This window comes from Terrapene carolina, unplaced genomic scaffold (genome assembly GCF_002925995.2).
Source record: "Terrapene carolina triunguis isolate 2854851 unplaced genomic scaffold, T_m_triunguis-2.0 Scaffold96, whole genome shotgun sequence".
In the NCBI taxonomy this organism is placed as follows: domain Eukaryota; kingdom Metazoa; phylum Chordata; order Testudines; family Emydidae; genus Terrapene; species Terrapene triunguis.
The window spans coordinates 46,220,172-46,241,395 of NW_020664447.1; the positions used below are offsets into that span (position 1 = coordinate 46,220,172).

The 21,224-nt window shown below is 40.9% G+C and overlaps 1 protein-coding gene across 1 annotated transcript in view; it reads left to right on the forward strand.

The window, feature by feature from the left end:
• FMN1 (formin 1) overlaps positions 1 to 21,224 on the forward strand; it is a 338,092-nt gene that overhangs the window by 65,689 nt on the left and 251,179 nt on the right. The window contains exon 2 of the mRNA XM_026651453.2: positions 6,570 to 6,754. Within this exon, the coding sequence (XP_026507238.1) occupies positions 6,570 to 6,754 (185 nt within the window). The remainder of the gene's footprint in view (positions 1 to 6,569; positions 6,755 to 21,224) is intronic.

A 21,224-nucleotide genomic window follows, 5' to 3' on the forward strand; every position in this document is an offset into this window, starting at 1 on the left:
CTTTCGTGGGTAAGAACCTCACTTCTTCAGATGCAAGGCTTGCATCTGAAGAAGTGAGGTTCTTACCCACGAAAGCTTATGCTCCCAATACTTCTGTTAGTCTTAAAGGTGCCACAGGACCCTCTGTTACTTCTTACATGGTGAGGCACCTTTTCCAACAATATCTGCAGTATCTCAAATTTGGCTTCAAATGATAAGCAGTTAGAACATGAGACTAATTTCCATAAGGGTTTTTCTTACTCATACTTCATGTATTTACACGAATGATCATAACATCTCATCCATTGGCTAATGAATACGCTATTTTAAAATTGTATGAGTTATCACTGTACAGAAGAAAGGTTGGGTATACCATTATAGAAGGTGTAACATTCTATGAGAAGAAGTATGAATCTTTCAGAAATACTGATGTTATTTTAGAGCTTGTCAAGATTACATTTGAACTGGATCAGAGCTAACACATTGTTTGCTTTTAATGTTAAGTACTATGACTTTGAGCCTGGAAAGCCATCTGCATTAGTCCATGATTGGCTGCCACATGTTTGAATACCTATGCAGCATGTGAGCCGAGAACAGTACACTCTTCTTTCCTCTTTTGCATTATACAGTACAGTAACAGTTACATTGTTATGAAACATAAGAGATGCAATTTGTATATTGTTTATTACTAATGTTTTGTAGGAAAAAGCATTTGTCTTTAGCATATACTATATAAAGGATGGCAACATTATTTGCAAATCTTATCTTGACAGAATGTTAATTAACTTCAGGTAGCTCGTATAAGCAACTTTCAACTTGAAATCAAATTCTATGCGTTCTCTGCTTAATACAACATTATTTAACACAATCTGATTTAAACTAACCTCTGATATTACATGCAGATTCATAAAAATAAGTCCAATCATTCCAGTTCTTTCACTCAGGATGATGCAAAATTTTCATTCTCAGGTTGGTTTTTGTACCTATTTGCTCCTTCTGTGTCTCAAGCATTTAACTTTACAATTTTTAAAATTATTTTATTTCCATCTCAAGAGTGCATAACTCAACAGACTTGAAAATGCAAAATGCTTGTATTTAAAATATGCTAATAATTTTTCTAATTGCCAGTGTTTACATTAGGTCTAGCTCTGAATAACTTTATTTGGTTGAAACTATTGCAGGGTTTTGCTATCTAATTACTAATTATTCAGTGAAAAAGAATTATGTTACAGCTCTGAAAACCTATGTATGCATTTGGTAAAAAATAAATGACTACATAACATTAAATATTCACATTTCTTATCTGTAGTTTTTAAAATATCAGAGTGAAAAGTTTATCAACATCATTGTTTTCATCGTACATATTGGGTATTGGGATACCATATGAGAGAGGTGCTTTATTAAATATATAAACACAGAATTATCATCTAAGATACATTGACAGTATCTAAGACACCTTGACTCAACGTATATATTTGGTTTTAAGGCCAGCAAATCCAGGTTACAATCTGGTCCTGTAATAGTGCTGTCTAGAACCTGAATGTCTTAACACAATTAGGTAAGATATGTAGCAAGACTTTCAGTTTAGGTGAGTGAAGTACACTACCATTAGTATGTTTCCCTTTTGGTAATCTAATTAGAATTGCTATCTTTGGCTATAAGAGTCTTATTTTGAGTGTTAGTTGTGATAATGAGCAGGGCTCATTAATCAATCAAAACCACATGCTACTAATAATATGTGTGTTTGTGTCTGACTATAACTCCATTGTAGAATACTACATTTGGTCTCTCCTGTTCATGAGACTAATTTCAAAGTCTATTAATGTGGATAACTGTAGCTGTTCTTTTATATATGGACTCAGGTAGTATGCATATTTAATCTAAACATGTGTAATACAAAAGGAAAAGTAGAATAGGATCAGTTTTATTTGGTGCAGGTATTTTTACATTCTGAACATGAGCTGCTACATTACAACAAAATACTATGATATTTGTTTTTCATTTGATATCTAGTGTATCCTGACCATTCGAATTCCCATCTAAAAATGTAGAAGGATATTTTTAATATTCATGTAATGCTTTGAGAACTGAAGTCTAAATATTTTTAAAACATACTTTTTTTTAAAAGTAAAAAAAAATATTTAGTAACTGTGACGGTTTTAAATAACTCATAAAACAAGGAAACTCAATTATGGAACTCCATCCTCAGTACACTTAAGGCATGTCTATACTACAAACTTAAGTCGACCTGTGTTAAGTTGACTTATAGCCACTGCAGTAATTACTGCGGTGGCTCATGTCCACACTACCCTCCTTCTGTTGGTGTTGTGTGTCCTCACCAGGAGCACTTCCACCGACTTAAGAGGGGCAATGTGGGGGGCTGAGAGCCCAGGCTCTCAACTCTGTGCACAGCTCCCCACTGGGAGCCTGGCTTCCCCCACCCTCGCTCTCAGCTCCCCACTCCCTGTCAGGAGCACAGCAGCCCCCAAGACTCTCGTCTCTCTGTTCCCTACGAAAGCCTGGCTGGGAGCGGCTTTCTTGTGAATTTCACCGCTCCAGCATGGAGCGGTGAAATTGACAAGAATGACAGCCAACAGATGATGTAAGTTACCTGCAGTGTCTACGGGGACACTGCATAGCCCTAACTGCACCAACATAATCTCTATACCTCTCATGGAAGTTGAGTTATTATGTCAGTGTAGTAGGGCACTTACATCGGTAAACTGCCTTACGTCGACCTAACTCTGTAGTGTAGACCAGGCCTTAGTTGTACCTGTGTATTAACCTATATATGATACATTGTTTTCAGTGCATAGCTCTCCAAAGTGTCTGCAATAGGTACAAATAGAAATGGGGCATTAAGAAGAGTTTCCTCCTAATCTATAAGGCCAAAATATTCAAACATGAACACTTAAAATTAGGCAATTAATACATACTTTTATAATCTAAATAAGTGGCCTGGTTTTCAGAGAGATGGAATGTTCACAGTTCCCAAGTTCAAATTGACTTCATTATTAGTTAAAAGTGTGCATGACCTCTGAAAATCAGGCCACTTATTTAGGTATGTAAATATGGATTTAGGTGCCTAACTTTAGCCATCTGAGTTAAAAATGTTCTCTCTCTTGATGTAGTGGTTACACGGTTTGAGGTTTTACAGTTTTTAGACACTAGATTACACCCATTTAGGAAAGGTAGGTTCTCTTTCACTTCTCTTTGAAGTATGATTTATTTTATATATTTCAAGCTGCAGCTAACTTGATGGGGTCTTTTTTTAAACTATAGATTAGAAAGCCTAGACAACAGCTGCTATTCCCTAAATGGTTCCTGGCTGTGAAGAGGTCTCTGTTAAATCATACTCTTATCGATCAGCGAAGATGTGGACTTTATTATTGTTAGCTATGTTTGTGGAAGGAATCAGACACTGCACTTGCTTTGTGACTGTAGTTAAATCCTCAGCATCTTAATGCAGTATTTTAATGTTAATGTAAGAAGGAAGGCAGTAGATGGAGAATAAAATTAGAAATGTTAAAATGTTTGGATTTTACTGTTGCCAAATTGGTTTCTCTGGAACCAATCAAAATTTAATGGTCAGCTATGAAAATTCCTGACTATTTCTCACTGTAAATGAGTTGACTTATTGGAGTCTGTATCAGATAAATCTATATTTATGCACTTGAATAAGCAGATTTTGGATGTGTAAGTCCACAACCTTGTTGTAAATCTTTTACCTTGCACAATATTGAAGATTTTTCTGGCCACTATGGTAAACCGTAATCCTTGGCTTCATGTGTCTATGCAATTAGATTCTGTATGTGAAATTAGCTGCTGAGGCATGTGTGACACTACACCCCATATTCTTCATAGAAATATGCTTATGATATGAATATGGCATAACTAAAACGTATGTTATGCAAGATGGATCATGTGAGATATCATTGGAAAGATTATGATTTGCTGAATGTGATAATCTTAAGTGTATGCATGTATAATTTCTGTATCTGAAGTTAGGAATATTAACTATGTATCAATTACAAAAGTGTCTGCACCTGGGGAACACCCACCGGACTAAATGCAGTCAGTCTGGCTGGTTAGTTAATGAACCATTAGAGAGAATAATGGGATTTTGGAAATGTTAATCTCCACCTTCCTGAGAAACTTCCTGGGATTCTGCTTTGACACTGTAGGGTCATGTGATCATGTCACCTGGTACTGGACCCCATCTTGGCCTCCTAGTATTTTTCCACTAATGGTGGTGGGGATCAAACTGGGAAACAAAGGATTCCCACCATATGTAAATCCTATTTAAGGCAGGGAAGTGAGTTAATCAGGGCTCCTTCTTCATTGATTCCCTGCCCAGGATGACTGTGGGGAACATCTAAGAAACAAGGACTGGGGGCATGGGGAGGGGTGAAGAGCTGAGCCCGGGCTGAAAAAGGTGTCTGGCCTGTGAAAGGAATGCCTAAAACAACATTTAGGGTGAGAAATTACTACTTGTAACCAGTTTCTTTAATGTATTAAACGTAATTTGCGAGTTTGCTTTATTTGCTCAGGAATCTGCTTTGATCTGTTTGCTATCCCTTATAATCACTTAAAATCTATCCTTTGTAGTTAATAAACTTGTTTTGTTTTCTTTAAACCAGTTTGTGCAATTCATAAGTGGGGGGCAAAAAGCTGTGAATATTTTCCTCCACATTGAGGGAGGGGGCGATTTTCATGAGCTTACGCTGTACAGATTTCTGTGCAGCACAAGACAATACAATTTTAGGTTTACACTCTGAAGGGGGTGTGCACTTGAGTGCTTGGCAATTCCTGAGCTGAGTCTTCCCACGCAGAGCTGATCTCAGTGTCTGTGTCTTTCTGCAGCTCGGTGTGTCCCTACCTGTGTGTGTGTGCTGGAGGAGGCTTGAGGGCCTGGCTCAGCAGGATAGGCTGAGGGATCCCAGGCTTGTGGCTCAGTGATACCCCAGTGTATCAAATGGCACCCCGGGGGGAGGGGGGGAGAAATCTGTCACAGCATGGTAGGCCAAATTTATGCCAGGAACAAATTTTATATCTAATTTATAAATGCCTTATTTTTTAAAGTATCAGGAGGTAGCCGTGTTAGTCTGTATCTACAAAAACAACAAACCTAAAGTTGGATAACTTAATATCTGCAACACAGGGTGATGATTTTAATAAAATTAGACTGGCTTTGGACTTGAAGGCCAGAAATTGTGTACACTGTAGGCTAAGCATTAGCTCTCTTGGCAAGAAAATTAAATTCAATCACATTACACTTAATTACACTAAGCTGCAATATCTTAGGATAAAACCTCTTCATTGGATTAGACATTCACCTTTTTTGAAAATGTCATAACCTTCTTGTTGGCCACCACACTGATGCTTGCTTGCTGTTTAATTATATGTTGCATCAATTATTTGAATTATCATCATATTCTGACTTAAATGTATTTTATATAGATTTGTGTATTGCTCTGGTGTTGTCCTGAAGTTACTGAAAACTTAGTACTTAGTAGCTCTGACAATCAGGATATTTATTTAGGTGCCTAAATATGCATTTAAGTTTAACTTCATGCAACCAGGTTTGAAAATGTCGGCCTCAGTGTTTCATGTTAGAAAGATGTAAAAAATTAAATTAAAAGTGTACAGTTACATGTACAGTCATAAGCCATCTGCAAAATGATGATGTATAGCAGCAAACAGTTAACAAAGTTTGTTTAGCATGTATATTTCCATCAGAATATTTGTGGAGATTGTTGTGCCGTGTATGCGTGTAGATGCACACCTATGGTAAAGTTACAAGAAAAGGCAGACTGTGTGTGTCTCTATACATCATTCAAAATGTTCACTCTTTGAAGGATTCACTCACTTTGTTAGATTTATTGCTTTTGGCTTTTGAAGGATGGGAATAGGAACCATTCTACATTGAAAATTGCAGTAAGCTAACAGAAAAAGAATACTACCTTTACTACTGTACATTTTTAGGACCAAATCTGTGGCAAAATTACAGTAATTGCTTTGAAAATAGGAAGTATTAGAACTTTGTTTTATATATATTATGTATATTTCTGCCTTGTTCCATGGAACATATCACTGTGGATTAAGAACCATTTATTTATACTTTTTAAGCTATTTTGGCTTTAAGGACTAATGTGTGTTGATACAACATTGGACAAAGTCATCTTTGCCTAAGTGCCATAAGGGTTTGGGGGGGTCCCTAATTATACTCAATGGAATTTCTTTATCTCACTACTAAGTGCCATGGTCACCTCTGATCAGGATGCATAGTGAATCCGCAGGAGGTAGGTCAGGGAAAAAAGTCTTGGCAGGTGAGCTGTGAACTCAAGCGTCTTCCACAGTGGGGGACCATTATTAGGAAGTCAGTTTTTGCCTGGATCAGTCCCAAGGAATGTAGGTAACTACACTACAGATACAGCATTTGTGAGAAAATGAAATGTATATCACAACTTATGCTATTTTTTCAAAAAATACAAGGAAATGTATATGTGTCTACATTATACTGATTTAGGAAGAGTGTAGAGTTCTCATTGATGTGGACAATTCTTTTCTTTTTATTAAAAATCTTGTAGGTATTCCAGCAGAGACTGCTTTGAAGGATGACTTCACTGAACAACCAACTAATATAGATGTCACAAACAGAGATGAAGATGTCTGGGGTTTGGGTTGCAGGTTGGGACAATCTGTGCCATTTGCAGATTATAATGAGCGAGAAAGAGTCGACAGAAATATATTGCACCTGAGGCTGGACCTGAATGTAAGTAGTTCTCTGAAAGACAGGGTAGGTGCATACTGGGTTTTGACCAACAGGCACTTATTGAGCGCATTAGTTTTCTATTACAAATAGGTTCCAAATTATCTAAAGCAAGCTTCGTATTTTAGGCTGGAGTATAGACTTCCAGTTAGCTGCAAGTCCATTGAGTTTTCAGGAAGTGCAAATACTGTAGTTACATCCAAGGGAGGAGGGGAAGACAGGGAGATAGCATGTGCATATGCTAGGTTGAAATATATAACAAAATTATGGTAATTTTTTGTTAACCTTTTCTAGCAACTGATTCAGTACATGGTAATGCTTGAAACAAAACAATGTGTAACAGTGACATCTATTGGCAGAGATACTAGAATTGACTTAGAATAATTCAGACTACTGTATCACTGAACTTGAGCTCATCTGGTATTTTATCTTTGAGCTGTATTTAATTGTAGCTTCTTGTCCATGTCACCCTTACCTTATTTGTTAAAATAACTATTTTGACTGTTGATGTGCTATTGTGATAGTGCATACGTAAATTACGTCTCACTAGCATTTTTGGAATATTCTTTAGATAATTTCTTGTAATGAAAAACAACTGGGATGGAATGGATTGGTTTTGGTCCTTGTCTGCTTCTACTGCTGCAAATGGATGCTGCAACAAGTCAATCCGTGGTTCAAAAATTGCATATGCATATAAAGCCTTCATTTACAGTAGGGGATGTTTCAAATTAAAATTAATTGACCACAATAATTTGAATTAATATGGGAGATCTGACATTAATAAAGTAGTTTGTTTCCGTCTTTCCTTAATCTTGCATAGTTTTTTTTGTTAAAAAAACAAACAAATTTCTCTCTTTAGAGAGCTAGTTAGCCAGTCTATAAAGGTTTGATTTCCCTCTGTTGCTGTCAAGGAAAAAATAAGTGTTCGTGCAACTACTTCCAAAAGAGACTCAATCTAAGTGCTTATCCCCTAAAGTGTGGTGATGGTCACCATAGTGAACATGTCAAAACAGCACCTTTTTTACAACAGATCCAGTCCCTGTGTGCACTGCTAGTCTTACATGCTTAAGTTGCTAAATAAATATGTTTTTTTTATTCTGTTAGTCCTCATCAGGCAAAATAGCTATGGGAAAGTGAGATGGATTCTGCTCTGTCTTGAGTATCAAAAGCAAAATGGATTAATCTTAATTCAAATGCAAAATCTTTATTTGTTTTGATGAATCAGATCATCTCATCTTTACCTTCAGATCACAGTTTGAGTCTGCAGGGTTTTCAAAATGATTAAACATGGAACTCCACCCTGCCATTTATTCAGTGTCATATCTCAGAGTAAAAGACACTTAAAGCAAGGTGCCAACTTAATATATATATATATATATATAGAGAGAGAGAGAGAGAGAGAGACTTATCTCCTAGAACTGGAAGGGACCCTGAAAGGTCATTGAGTCCAGCCCCCTGCCTTCACTAGCAGGACCAAGTACTGATTTTGCCCCAGATCCCTAAGTGGCCCCCTCAAGGATTGAACTCACAACCCTGGGTTTAGCAGGCCAGTGCTCAAACCACTGACCTATCCCTCCCCTTGTACCTTACTGGTGAGAAATACTTCTCAGTGCATTACTTATGCCTCTCAGAGGGCATTGCTCTTATTTCCATTACACTTCTCTTTGTAGGGACTCAATTTCATAGTGTGGTTTTTTTTTTTTTTTAAGTCTATAAAGTATAGAATCATGGAAATGTAGGGCTGAAAGGGACCTCGAGCAGCCATCATGTCCAGCCCCCTGTGCTGAGGCAGGACCAAGTAAACCTAAAACATCCCAGGCAGGTGTTTGTCCAACCTGTTCATAGAAACCTCTAGAGTTGTGGATTCCACAACCTCCTTTGGAAGCCTGGAGTTCTTAACTATCCTTATAATTAGAAAGGTTTCCTAATAATTAACCTAAATCTCCCCCGCTGTAGATAAAGCCCATTACTTCTTGCTCTTCCTTCAGTGTACATGGAGAACAGTTGATCACAGTCCTCAATATATTTAACATATTTGAGCACTGCTATCATGTCCCCCCTCAGTCTTCTTTTCTCAAGACTAAACATTCCCAGTTTTTAAAAATTTCCTCATAAGTCTGGCTTTCTAACCCTTTTCTCACTTTTGTTGCTCTCCTTTGGACTCCCTCCAATATGTCCACATCTTTCCTAAAGTGTGGCTCCCAGAATTGAACAAAGTACTCCAACTGAGGCCTCAACAGTACTGAGTAGAGTAGGACAATTACCTCCCGTGTTATACATACAACATTCCTGTCAACACCCAGAATAATATTCTCTTTTTTTTGAAGCTGCATCACATTGTTGACATATTCAATTTGTGATCCACTATAACCCCCAAATCCTATTCAGCAGGACTACCACCTACCCAGCTAGTGTCCATTTTGCAGTTGTGAGTTTTATTTTTCCTTCCTAAATGAAGTACTTTGCATTTAACTTTATTGAATTTCATCTTGTTGAATTCAGAACAATTTTCCAATTTGTCAAGGTCATTTTGAATTCTAATCCTGTCCTTCAAAGTGCTTGCAACCTCTTTCTGGTTGGTTTCATCTGTAAGTTTTATAAGCCTACTTTCCACTCCAATATCCATGTCATTAATGAAAATATTGAACAGAATATTGACTAACCCCTGTAAGCCCCCACTAGATATGCCCTCCCAGTTGAACAGCAATCCATTAATATCTATCCTTTAGGTATGGTCTTTCAACCAGTTTGGACACCCACCTTATAGTAATTTCATCTAGACCACATCTCCTTGCTTATGAGAATGTCATGTGGGACTGTATCAAAATCCTTACTAAAATGAAGATATATCACGTCTACAGCTTCCCCCATCCAGTACTCCAGTAACCCTATCAAAGAAGGAAATTAAATTTTCTTCCCATGGGACCCTACCTACCAGTTCTGAGTTAATCTTCTTTTTTGAAGTCCATCGTCCTTATTCTGCTGCTTTTGCCCTTTCCTTTCCTCAGAATCATAAAGTCATCATTCCATGATCACTTGCACCCAAATCGTCTTCCACCTTTCACCAGATTTGCTACCAATTGTTCCCCGTTGGTCAGAATCAAACCTAAAGTGGTTGTCCTCCTGGTGGCTACTTCACTTTCTGAAACATTAGCACTTGTACAATAGCTCATAAATATAGCTCACTAATCAGTGGAAGCTGAGGTCACTCACAGCTCTAAAATCCTTTGTATAAACCTAATTATTCTTGGCATGGTAAGCACCTTATACATTATGCTTTGTTCCAATAATGAATTACCTTTTTTTAATGCATCCCCTATATAAATGTAAGTGTTAATCAGACTGCTGGTTAGCTATGTATTGACTTCTGAAGAAAAAAACATTCAGGAACTTTACTGCCCCGTTATATGTGTTTCTTTTTCCTCTTTTAAGTGAAAGATAAATGTTAATAGCTAGTGTGTTCACAAGTAAGCACTTCTTGAATACAGTGACATGCATAGAACTATGTTCGTTTATTTTTAAGGGTTTTTTTTTTAAACTATCAGTTGATATTACAGATGGGGAGCAGTTGCAAGTGAAGGACAGTTCTAATGAAAAAGATGAGACTGCAATGAGGGCAAAAAAACGAGATAGTTTAGAAAGAGTGAAATAGTATTAAGGGAAGAAGGACTTAAAAAAAGGAAAACATGAAGGCTGTACAGCAAATGCATCTTGGTTCTCTGGTGTTGGCTAAAGAACTAAAGAACACCCAAGTGCTAGAGCTTTGTGGCTTTAATACTTATGGGTTCTACTGACATAAGCCACAAGAGATACCAGTCATCTGTTCTTTGCCCTTTGCTCATTTTATGCTTGCATGTCTATACATTTTTACTACAAGAGAGGCCAATAAATCCGTCCTTAAAAATCATTCTCTTTGAGCTACTAACAGTTTTTCATATGGTGAGACTCTAGCTTAACCCCTATATACATTTAATTGATAAATTATGTCATCCTTAAAGTAATAAATTATGTCTGACCCAACTCTCTTGTCTATGGAAAACTCCTGTATATCTATTATGATTTTTTTTTTTAAACTAGGGGCTAAAAGAGCTATTCTCTCAATCCACACTAAGACCAGGTCTAAGTATTTTGGGGTAGGCCTGTAAAAATATATTGCACCCCCAACTCTCAAAACCCCAAAGCTCCTGGCTTCTGTCCACTTTGTTAATAAAGTACAGGAATTGGAGAAGTGTCAGTGTTGTAATTTTTGCTTGCTGCAAACAACGGCCTCGTCTTATATCACATGGTGCTAAAGGTGATCTTCCAGCCTCTTGAACTGCAGAAAAGGTGCTTGTGTTTGTGCTTGTGCTGGGAAGACAATTACTGAATTAAGCCACAAGTCTAAGATTTCCATTTCATTCTGTCTGCTGCTGTGTATTCTAGGAAATTTGGGGTTATTTTTCCCCCTTACATCCAATTATATAGTCCAGAGTAACCAACAATATTAATATAATTTAGCATTTAAAATAGCCTGTCCAGAGACTAGCTGCAATATGAAGTAAAATAGAACAAAGGACAAATTTTATTACTTTACTGACCTAGAAAATGTCTCTTCTTCCCCCTCTTCCATTTCTTTATTTTTTCCTTTCATGTCTGACCCATTCAGTTTACCTCTTCACCATTTTTTCAAATTTATCTGGTCGAGGTTGTTTTTTTGAAGAGCAGCATCTTCTTTTCTCTCACTCTCTTATATTAATCACCATCTTACTCTCTCCTATGTTATCACATCCTTGTTGGTTCCATTCTTACTGTTCTTTCACTCTTTTCCCCGTTGAACTCATTTACTCCCTTTTTCTTATATTATGATTTATTTGTATTGTGGGAGCATTTAGAGGTTCCAACTAAGATTAGGGCTCTAGAGTGCTAGGTAGAATAAGAAAAATTCCCTGCCCTGGAGAGTTTACAGTATAAAAAGACAAGACCAACAAAAGGTGGGAGAGGGAAGAAAGGCACATAGAGAGGAAATGAATGTCATGCAACATAGTAGAGCAGCAACTAGAATCCAAGTCTGCTTGGTCCCAATCTGGTGTCCAATCCACTGGTCCATTCTGCCTCTCACCATTGCTCTAATCCAGGGGTCGGCAACCTTCGACATGTGGCTCATCAGAGTAATCCACTGGCGGGCCGCGACACATTTTGTTTATGTTGACCATCCGCAGGCACGGCCCCCCAGTGGCCATGGTTCACCGTTCTCGGCCAATGGGAGCTGCGGGGGGCTGTGCCTGCGGATGGTCAACGTAAACAAAATATCTCGCAGCCTGCCAGTGGATTACCCCAATGGGCTGCGTGCCAAAGGTTGCTGACCCCTGCTTTAACCTGTATTCCATTTTGTGTTTGTGTCCCTTTCATAATAATACTTAGCATGTCCGAAACATTAACTAATCTTGTCAACACCATTGTGTGGCATGGTCGTATTATCCTAATTTTACAAAGGGAGAAATTAAAGTAGGAGGATGAAATGACTTGATTAAACCACAGATAATCAGTGTCAGTGCCAAGATTAGTATGCAGGAGTAATCTAGACTTAACTCAGTAGCCTCTCATGCTGTTGAGTTCCCCTTGTGGCCAGATCGATCTCTCAGTAGAGCTACAGTGTTGACTCAGCTACAGGCAGCCATCGTGCATTCCCTGGCTCCCTAGACACCTTCGAGGAGCAGTGGGCACTGTCTGGGGTTCTCTGCTTGGTGTCCCACTCAGACTTCCTGCTTCTGACCCTGTGACCTGCACTCCTGTCCCTGTTCATCATTAGTTGTCCCCTGAACTCGCTTGATCCTTGGGTTTAGTAGCTCCTCCCCTTTAGGCGGGGGGAGGGACCTTCAGATGTGGGTGGGCTTGCGCCTGCCCACCCCCAGGACTTCAATAGGTACAGGCAGCCATCTGGTGGTCCTAACAACATCAGCACCTACACAGTTGTAAATTAATCCCTGAGATCCAATATAGTTGAGACCTACAGCTGTTGATTGGCTAGCTCTGAGTGGCTGCATAAGGGAATGGAAAGAGAATAACTTCTAATTTATTTATAGGAAAAATCCTTGATAAGCTTTTCAACTCTAACCATTTATTTACGATGTCAAAGATTTTTTTAATCAAACATGAAAACTGAGATTACTTTGACACTTACAAACTTCCAAAAATTGAGGGGCTGCAGGCTGTCATTGAACAGAGGATAAAACCTTAAAAGCACTAAGTCCAACAGCAGTCCAAACAAGGACATAAATTACATTATTCAAGTGCTATTCTAATTGTTTACTACTGCTCTAGAAAAGCAGCAAAAATAAATATTAACTTTTATAGCTTTCACCAGTACTTCTGTTAACAAGTGGATTTTCAGTGTCGTCAACCCATTTCCCATACTCCTTTGTTCCTATGTCCCCCTCACTACTGCAACCTTGAAATGTCTCTTATCATCTGGGATATACCTGGAATCATATACTGTGTGGATCCAGGGTTGTGAGCTCAGTCTCTCTCTCTTTTTTTTAAACCATGACTCTTGACCCAGCAAACAATCATTTATATCTGTTAAAGTATGCGGATGGACATAATGACTTAACTCTGTTCTAGGTTATTGGCTGAGTAAATGACTCAGCAAGAGGCTATTTTGGCCCTCCCAACTAAAGAACACCCAATTAAGCTGAAATTGGTCCCTGTGTTGTGTAACATATTTGACTTTAATTCCTGTTCTTTAAGGATATGACACAGAAGTGCGAGCAGTTTGGCTGGTAGTTCTTTCAGGGTGAGGTTACTTTTGTAGTTCCTAATCATCTGCATAGAATGGTGCACTCTGACCAGATCCCATTATGTGGTTTATCTAGCACTCTCTATGTGTGACTCCTTCATACCTTTTGTTAAATCTCACAGTTGGGATTTGAGCCAAATATTTAACTTCTATTTCGAGATACACTGCTGAAATCATTGATCTGTAAATGTTTAATGACCTAACTGGTAAACAGAAAGTAAGAATTATTGTATTGACCTATGTAGTAGCATGGGGATACAGATTTCATTAGGACCACTAGCCATCACATTCTCATCAATCTGCTTTAAGGGCAGTATTTGTTTTAGGGACCCCAAATTCCTTCATAAATTTATGTGCCACTGTGGTGGAGGCTGTATACGCACCACATTCGTTTCTTCTGAAAGCTGTGTAAGAGGCCTGATGTGTTAGAAATTGAAAGTAATCTAGTGTAAAATCCATTATAGGGTAATTGTAAATTTCTCAAAAACAAGCATTTATAAAACCAGAAAAATTAGAGTTAAGATTAAAATTAAAACAAATCTAAGCATGGTAAGGTATGGAAATGCGTAGAAAAGACACTTTAGTTCTGCTCTGTAGTGATATCTAAAGAGCAGCGAGAAAGGGAGCAAAAGTCTTTAAAAATCAGTTTAATCTATTCTGGGACTATGAGCACTAAAATCCCTCATCATAATCATATGGTTATGGCATGGTATCACTACTCACATATGAGTACCCAAAGAATTTTTTTTCCAGTTGGTGACTAAGGCAGAAAATGAATTGGTCTGTGTATGCAAAAAGAACAGGAGTACTTGTGGCACCTTAGAGACTAACAAATTTATTTCAGCATAAGCTTTCATGGGCTACAGCTCACTTCATAGAGTGGAACACACAGACAGAAGATACTTATACATACAGAGAACATGAAAAGGTGGAAGTACGCATACCAATTGTAAGAGGCCAATCAATTGAGATGAGCGATCAGTAGCAGCAGAAGAAAAAACTTTGACGTGATAATCGAGATGACCCATAGAAGGTGTGAGGAGAACTTAACATGGGGGGGAAAAAATTCAATTAGTGTAATGACCCAACCATTCCCAGTCTCTGTTTAGGCCTAAATTAATTGTGTCTAATTTGCATATTAATTCGAGTTCAGCAGTCTCTCTTTGGAGTCTGTTTTTGAAGTTTTTTTTGTTGCAAAACTGACACCTTCAAGTCTGTCACTGAGTGATTAGAGAGGTTGAAGTGTGGGATGATGGAGCGAATCGTGGCGCATCTTGGGACTGGGCTCCCATGACGCATTGTTTTCTGTCTCAGCATTCCATGGGCTTCCAGCTTTCTTTTGCTGCATTTTTCAACGGCCCTTGTTTGCTGTGCACCTCTGCATCTTTGTGAGAAGGGATGGATCCCGCACTGCTCTCCTATGCTCTGATAACTGTCATTAAGCATTGCAGATGGCAGTGCAGTTAATCACAAAATTCCTAACTGAAGAAGACTCTCAGTTGCCTAACATGCTGTGTGATATGGATAGGAGCAACTTTAGATTGCTTATGGCATTCACGGAACAGCTGCAGACAGTGGACTGTCGCTTTTGGGCTCGGGAAACAAGCACTGAATGGTGGGATCATATTGTCATGCAGGTCTGGGATGATGAGCAGTGGCTACAGAACATTTGGATGCGGAAAGCCACCTTCCTGGAACTGTGTGGGGAGCTTGCCCCAGCACTAAAGTGCAAGGACACCAGAATGAGAGCTGCCCTATCGGTAGAGAAGCACCTGGCAATTGTTGTGTGGAAGCTGGTGACTCCAGACTGCTACTGGTTGGTCGCAAATCAATTTGGAGTTGGGAAGTTGACCGTTGGGGCTCCATTAATGCAAGTGTGCAGGGCAATTAATCACATCCTGCTATGAAGGACCATGACTCTGGGAAATGTATGTGAAATAGTGGACGACTTTGCAGAAATGGGTTTCCCTAACTGTGGAGGGATGATAGATGACACACACATTCCAATTTTGGCACCAGACCACCTTGCGATGGAGTACATAAATACAAAGGGTTACTTCTCCATGGTGTTGCAGGCACTTGTGGATCACCATGGGCGTTTCACTGATATCAGTGCAGGGTGGTCCGGGAAGGTGCATGACGTATGCATCTTCAGGAACTCCAGCCTGTACAGAAAGCTACAAGCGGGGACTTTCTTTCCAGACAAGATTACAGTGGGGGATGTTGAAATGTCCTTAGTGATCCTGGGAGACCTGGCATACCCCTTACAGCCATGGCTCATGAAACCTTACATGGGAAACCTGGACAGCAGTAAGGAGTTGTTCAACAACAGGCTGAGTAGGTGCCAGATGACAGTGGAATGGTCCCTTTGGCAGATTAAAGGCATGCTGGTGATGCCTTTATGGCAGGTTAGACCTCAATAAGGACAATATGCCCATGGTTATAGCTGCGTGCTGTACATTGCATAATCTTTGTGAAGCTAAGGGTGAAAGGTTTGCTCAGGGGTGGAGTGCTGAGGCAGACTGCTTGGCTGCTGATTTTGAGCAGCCAGATACCAGGGCTATCAGAGGGGCCCAGACGGGGGCAATTTGAATCAGGGAGGCTTTGAGACAACACTTTGAAAATGAAAACCAGTAATGTATATCTCTGTGATTGGTGCTGCAATGTTACATTACCTGTAGTTTTCTTAAGAAGCAATGGTGAAATTTGGGGCCTTACATTCCAGTAATTAAATGATTAAACTGCCTGTGTATGTATTGGTAGTGCCTGCTATTTTAATTTGTAGGAAACAAATAAAGATCAGTTACCATTCAAAAGCTTTGCTTTTATTGCACAAGAAACAACAGACAGACAGACAGACAGACAGACACTTGGTGGGAAAGGAGGTACCAGGGAAGGGCAGACTTTCAGAGCTGTGTGTAGGTTTGGCTATCATTTTGAAAGTTGCCTGAGGGGGTGGAGTGAAGGGGAAACCGAGAAGTCCTGGAAAGCGGAAAGAACTGTGCGGGCAGAGTTGGGTGGTGGGCGATAGAAAAGAGTTCTGAATGTGCTACAGGGAAGGGCAGGCATGCATCTGCTCAGTCTGCAGAATTATTAAGGACTTCAGCATCTGCGTTTGCTCCTCCATGACTTTACTCATTTGCTCAGTAGTGTCCTTAACAAACTCCTGAATTTCTTTTCTGTCCTGCCTTTTGGCTTCCCTTCACTCCTTGCGTTCCCTTTTCTCTGCATTGGAGAAGTGCACACCTCCCAGAACATGTCGTCTTTGCTCCACCTTGGGCACTTTCTTAGCTGGTGAAGATGCTTGACCAGTGTGTGTGGGGATTCCTCAAGGCCACATCTGCCAAAGCACACAGAATAATGCACAGAAACATGATTGTTAAGTTCATGCACAGCATTGAAACATTTCAGTAAAATACACCTCTGGTAACATAACAATCACTTTCTCACTGACCCTTGGCAAGCACACATCTTAGCGAATACCCAAAGCATGATGAGTGTTGGCAGGGGAAGGGGGGGCGTGCTACATAGGGAAAAGAGCACTCTGCAACGGTTGCAGTGCAGCCGATGAGGGAAAAAATTCTAAAATTCTCCCACTTTTCCCACAGGTGGGGGTCGTTGTAGCAGATATCTCACTGCTGAGGGTAAGCAGGGAAGTGAGGGTACATCTACTACACACTTGTGGCTTCCTCCCTGGTCGCTATGCTGCTTGCCTGTGTGCCGCTTTGGTCCCTGCACAAGTGATTGCCGAATGGCGTGGCAAAGTTTCCTACAATGGGCCAAGGAACCTTTGCCAGAGGATTGCCGAGTACTTCCAGGAAACTTTCCTAGAGATAACGAGGAGTCCGGTGGACCTTAAAGACTAATCTGTTAGTCTTTAAGGTGCCACCGAATGCCTCGTTGTTTTTGTGGATACAGACTAAAATGGCTACCCCTCTGATACTTGTTTCCTAGAGATCTCTCTGGAGGATTCCCGTGAGATCTCACCGTGCATCAACACCCTGTTCTGCCATATTGATTAGCTACACAGGGAAATGTCCAGCTCACAGAAACACAGCCAGCCGTGTACATTTCTATACCTGAATCCACCTCCACACTACACAAGCCACAGCCACTTGCCAGGCATCTTCTCTCCTGCTTCTTGCTTGCCGGAGAGGAACTGCTGAGACTGACTAGATACCTCTGGAGCGGTGAACAGTTCCTGGCTGCCTACCACACCAGGCAACCCCCCCAGGAGCGCCACATCGTCGTCTAACTCCACCTTTTCATCAATGACCTCATCCTCTGGGTTAGGTCTTCTTTCCGCTGCCTCCAAGCCCATTAAAGTATCCCCGGGGATCTTGGCGGTGGAGGTGGGGTAACCGCCAAGGATAGTGTCCAGCTCCGTATAGAACCGGCAGGTCTTAGGCATAGCACCGGAGTGACAGTTTGCCTCCCTCGCCATATGGTATGCCTGCTCAGTTCCTTTATCTTTGCTCTGCTCTGCAGCGTGTCCCAATCATAGCCCTTTTTACACCCCTTTTTGCACAAGTCTCGAGAAATCTGCCCGTAGGTATCAAAATTCCTATGGCTCAAGTGCAGCTGGGACTGCACAGCCTCCTCTCCCCATATACTGAGCAGATCCAACAGCTCTGCAGTGGTCCAAGTGGGAGAGCGTTTGCTGCAATAACCCACCATGGTCACCTGGGAAGATGCAATGAGACCTCTCCACACCAAGCCAACAGGAAATGGAATTTCAAAAATTCCAGGGGCTTCTAAAGAGGGGGCAGGGAGGCAGATGGTTGTTTACCTGGCTGCAGGGCAGTGGAGTTCAAACTGCTGACCAGAGTGGTCAGGATGGGCATTGTGGGACACATCCTGGAGGCCAATTAAAGCCATAAAATCAAGCATGGTGACTGCACTGGCACTTTGTTGACAAAAATTTTGCGCAAAAAGCCTTATGACTCTTGTTGGGGTGGTTTTATTTGTCGCCAAAACAGGGCATTTTTGCTGCCAAAAGTCGCATTGTGGTTTGTATGCATCCACTGTTTTGTCAACAAAAGCTGCCTTTGTCAACAAAACTCTTTAGCGTAGACAAGGTTAAAGAAACCCCCAGTAATTGGTATAAGTTACTGTGCCTTCATTGTGAGCTGACAAGATCTCAGATGAATAAAATAAATTGCAAGAGGAAAAGCACAACCACAGCAATAAGAACAGGAGAAAAAATAGGAGTCTAGGCAAAATGAAGCATTAGGAAAACATAAAAAAACAAGTCTCTGTCCTGGGTCTTGACATACAAATAAGTGTAAATTTAAATGCTGTGGGCTGGAGTCTCTGGTCCATTAAGTATACTTCACACTGCTTACGTGGCACAAAGTGAATTTAAAATGCTCAGAGGTTTGCACTAAAGAATTCCTATGTAAGGGGAATCTTCACCAGTGCTAAACTGGTAGAGGTTGCTCCTTTGCCACCTCCCCAGCACAAGGGACCCACAGGGAGGTTGTGGCAGCATAGGCGCCAACTCCATGGGTGTTCTGGGGCTGGAGCACCCACGGGGAAAATTTAGTGGGTGCTCTGCACCCACCAGCAGCCAAGCTCCCCTCCCCCCCCCCGAGTGCACCACTTCCCTGCTCCTCCACCTACCTCCCAGCGTTCCCCACCCGGCCGCCGCCAAACAGCTGTTTGGCAGCATTAGCATGCTCCAGGAGTGGGGGGAGGAGTGGGAATGTGGCACGCTCAGGGGAGGAGGCGGGGAAGAGGCAGGGCCAGGGCGGGGATTTGGGGAAGGAGTTGGAATATTGGCAGGGAGGGGACGGAGTTGGGGCAGGGACTTTGGGGAAGGGGTTGGAATGGGGGTGGGGAAGGGGTGGGGCCTCATGGAAGGGGTGGAGTGGGGGCGGGGCTGGGGGTAGAGTGGGGGTCGAGCACCCACGGGAAAGAGAGGCAGAGCAAGGCTCTGGCAGCCCAGTTCTCTGCTGGTGTGGGACTTTATGCCAGTGGCTTAAGTTAAAACTGCCCCTGCAGCAATCATTTACACCAGGGCTGGCTGTAGGGCTGCCAACTTTCTAATTGCACAAAACTGAACACCCTGGCCCTGCCCCCTTCCCCGAGGCTCTGCCCCATCCCTTCCCAAGGCCCCACCCCACTCGCTCCATCCTCCCTCCCTCTGTCGCTCACTCTCCCCCACCATCACTCCCTTGCTCATTTTCACCAGGGTGGGGCAGGGGTTGGGTTTGGGGTTTGGGAGGGAGTTCGGGATCCAGCTGGGGGTGCAGGCCAGAAATGAGGGGTTCAGGGTGCAGGAGGGGGCTCCAGGCTGGGGCAAGGGGTTGGGGTGTGGGAGGGGGTGAGGGCTCTGGGCCGGGGGTGCAGGCTCTGTGTTGGGGCAGGGGGCTTGGGTGTGGGCTTGAGCTGAGGGGGGCTGGGAATGAGGGGTTTGGGGTAAAGGAGGGGGCACAGTGAATAAACAGGACCAAACTTTTAAAGAATTCTTTAAAGTTTTAAAGAACATATGTGGTGATGGACAATAGGAGAGACAGACTATATTGTTTTCCTGTTAAGTCACAAAGGAAGGTAAGGTATTTGGAATGGTTCCCACCCTTTGCATGTGTGTATGCATGCAAATATATAATTCAGAAAGGTGTGTATGCCTGAGATAAGTCCTTAACATCACAACTTGATGTTAGGGAGGCTTTGTTTCTGACCTGAGTAGAGATCAGAAGTGTAATCAACTTTTTTTTTTTTTTTTTTAGATCTTATGAACTTTCTTACTTTGTCATCTTACATTTTCAAAACTAACTTTTCCCTAATTATTTTCATGCTTTCTTAATTTTTTGAAATAGTTAGGCATGAAGTTAAATATAATAAATTGATACTGCATTTTCTCAGTGCACAGGACACAGAGGTGGGCATTGTCTATTTCAATAAACAGCCTTTTTAGTTACATTTTTTCTAAACCTTGGCATACCAGTGATATATTATCTGCAAATGGTTTTCTTCAGAGGGAGCTAATATCACAGAAATGAATGGTGGAAATTAACCTCATGATTAGCAACATGCTGTAATCTTCATGACTAGGTAAGTTATGGACCACTGTATCAGAAACATTAGCACATTAATCACTGTGTCATCCATAATAGGTGAATCGGTGGTCTCACATTTAACAAGTCTCTTAATGATGCAGGAAGAAAAGTAGACAAGGAAATTGGGAAATTTTTGTGTATTTGCAATTTTTGCAGTTTCTTAAATTGAAAAGGGAATAAAAATGAACCTTACTCTTAATGTGAGAGAACTTTTGCAGATTGTATGCATGAGCTTTATTTATATGTTACAAATAAAAATGTTTCCCTTGGAAATGCTGAGGTTTACAAACTTGTAGCTTTCATTCCCAAACAGTGAAATTACCTTAGAGAGCCCCTTACATATAGTTATGTAGGCAATATAGAGGAAATTATTGAACTGAAATGTCTTTGCAGAAGGTATCGTACTTTGAAATAATAAAAAAGTAACACGTCTGTTCTCTACACAGTTAATTGCTCACTTCTGAGCTTTGAGTGTTTACCCTGCCTATCCATACAGCTTTTTGTCATTGGGCGTGGTGAATGGTTGATAAGTACCTGTTTATAGTTCACAGAAATAGCCTTGGAGAGTTAAACCAGTAGTAATATGAAACCAGTCTTCTTGGTGTGGTGTTTGTTTTTTTTTAAACTGGCGCTGGAG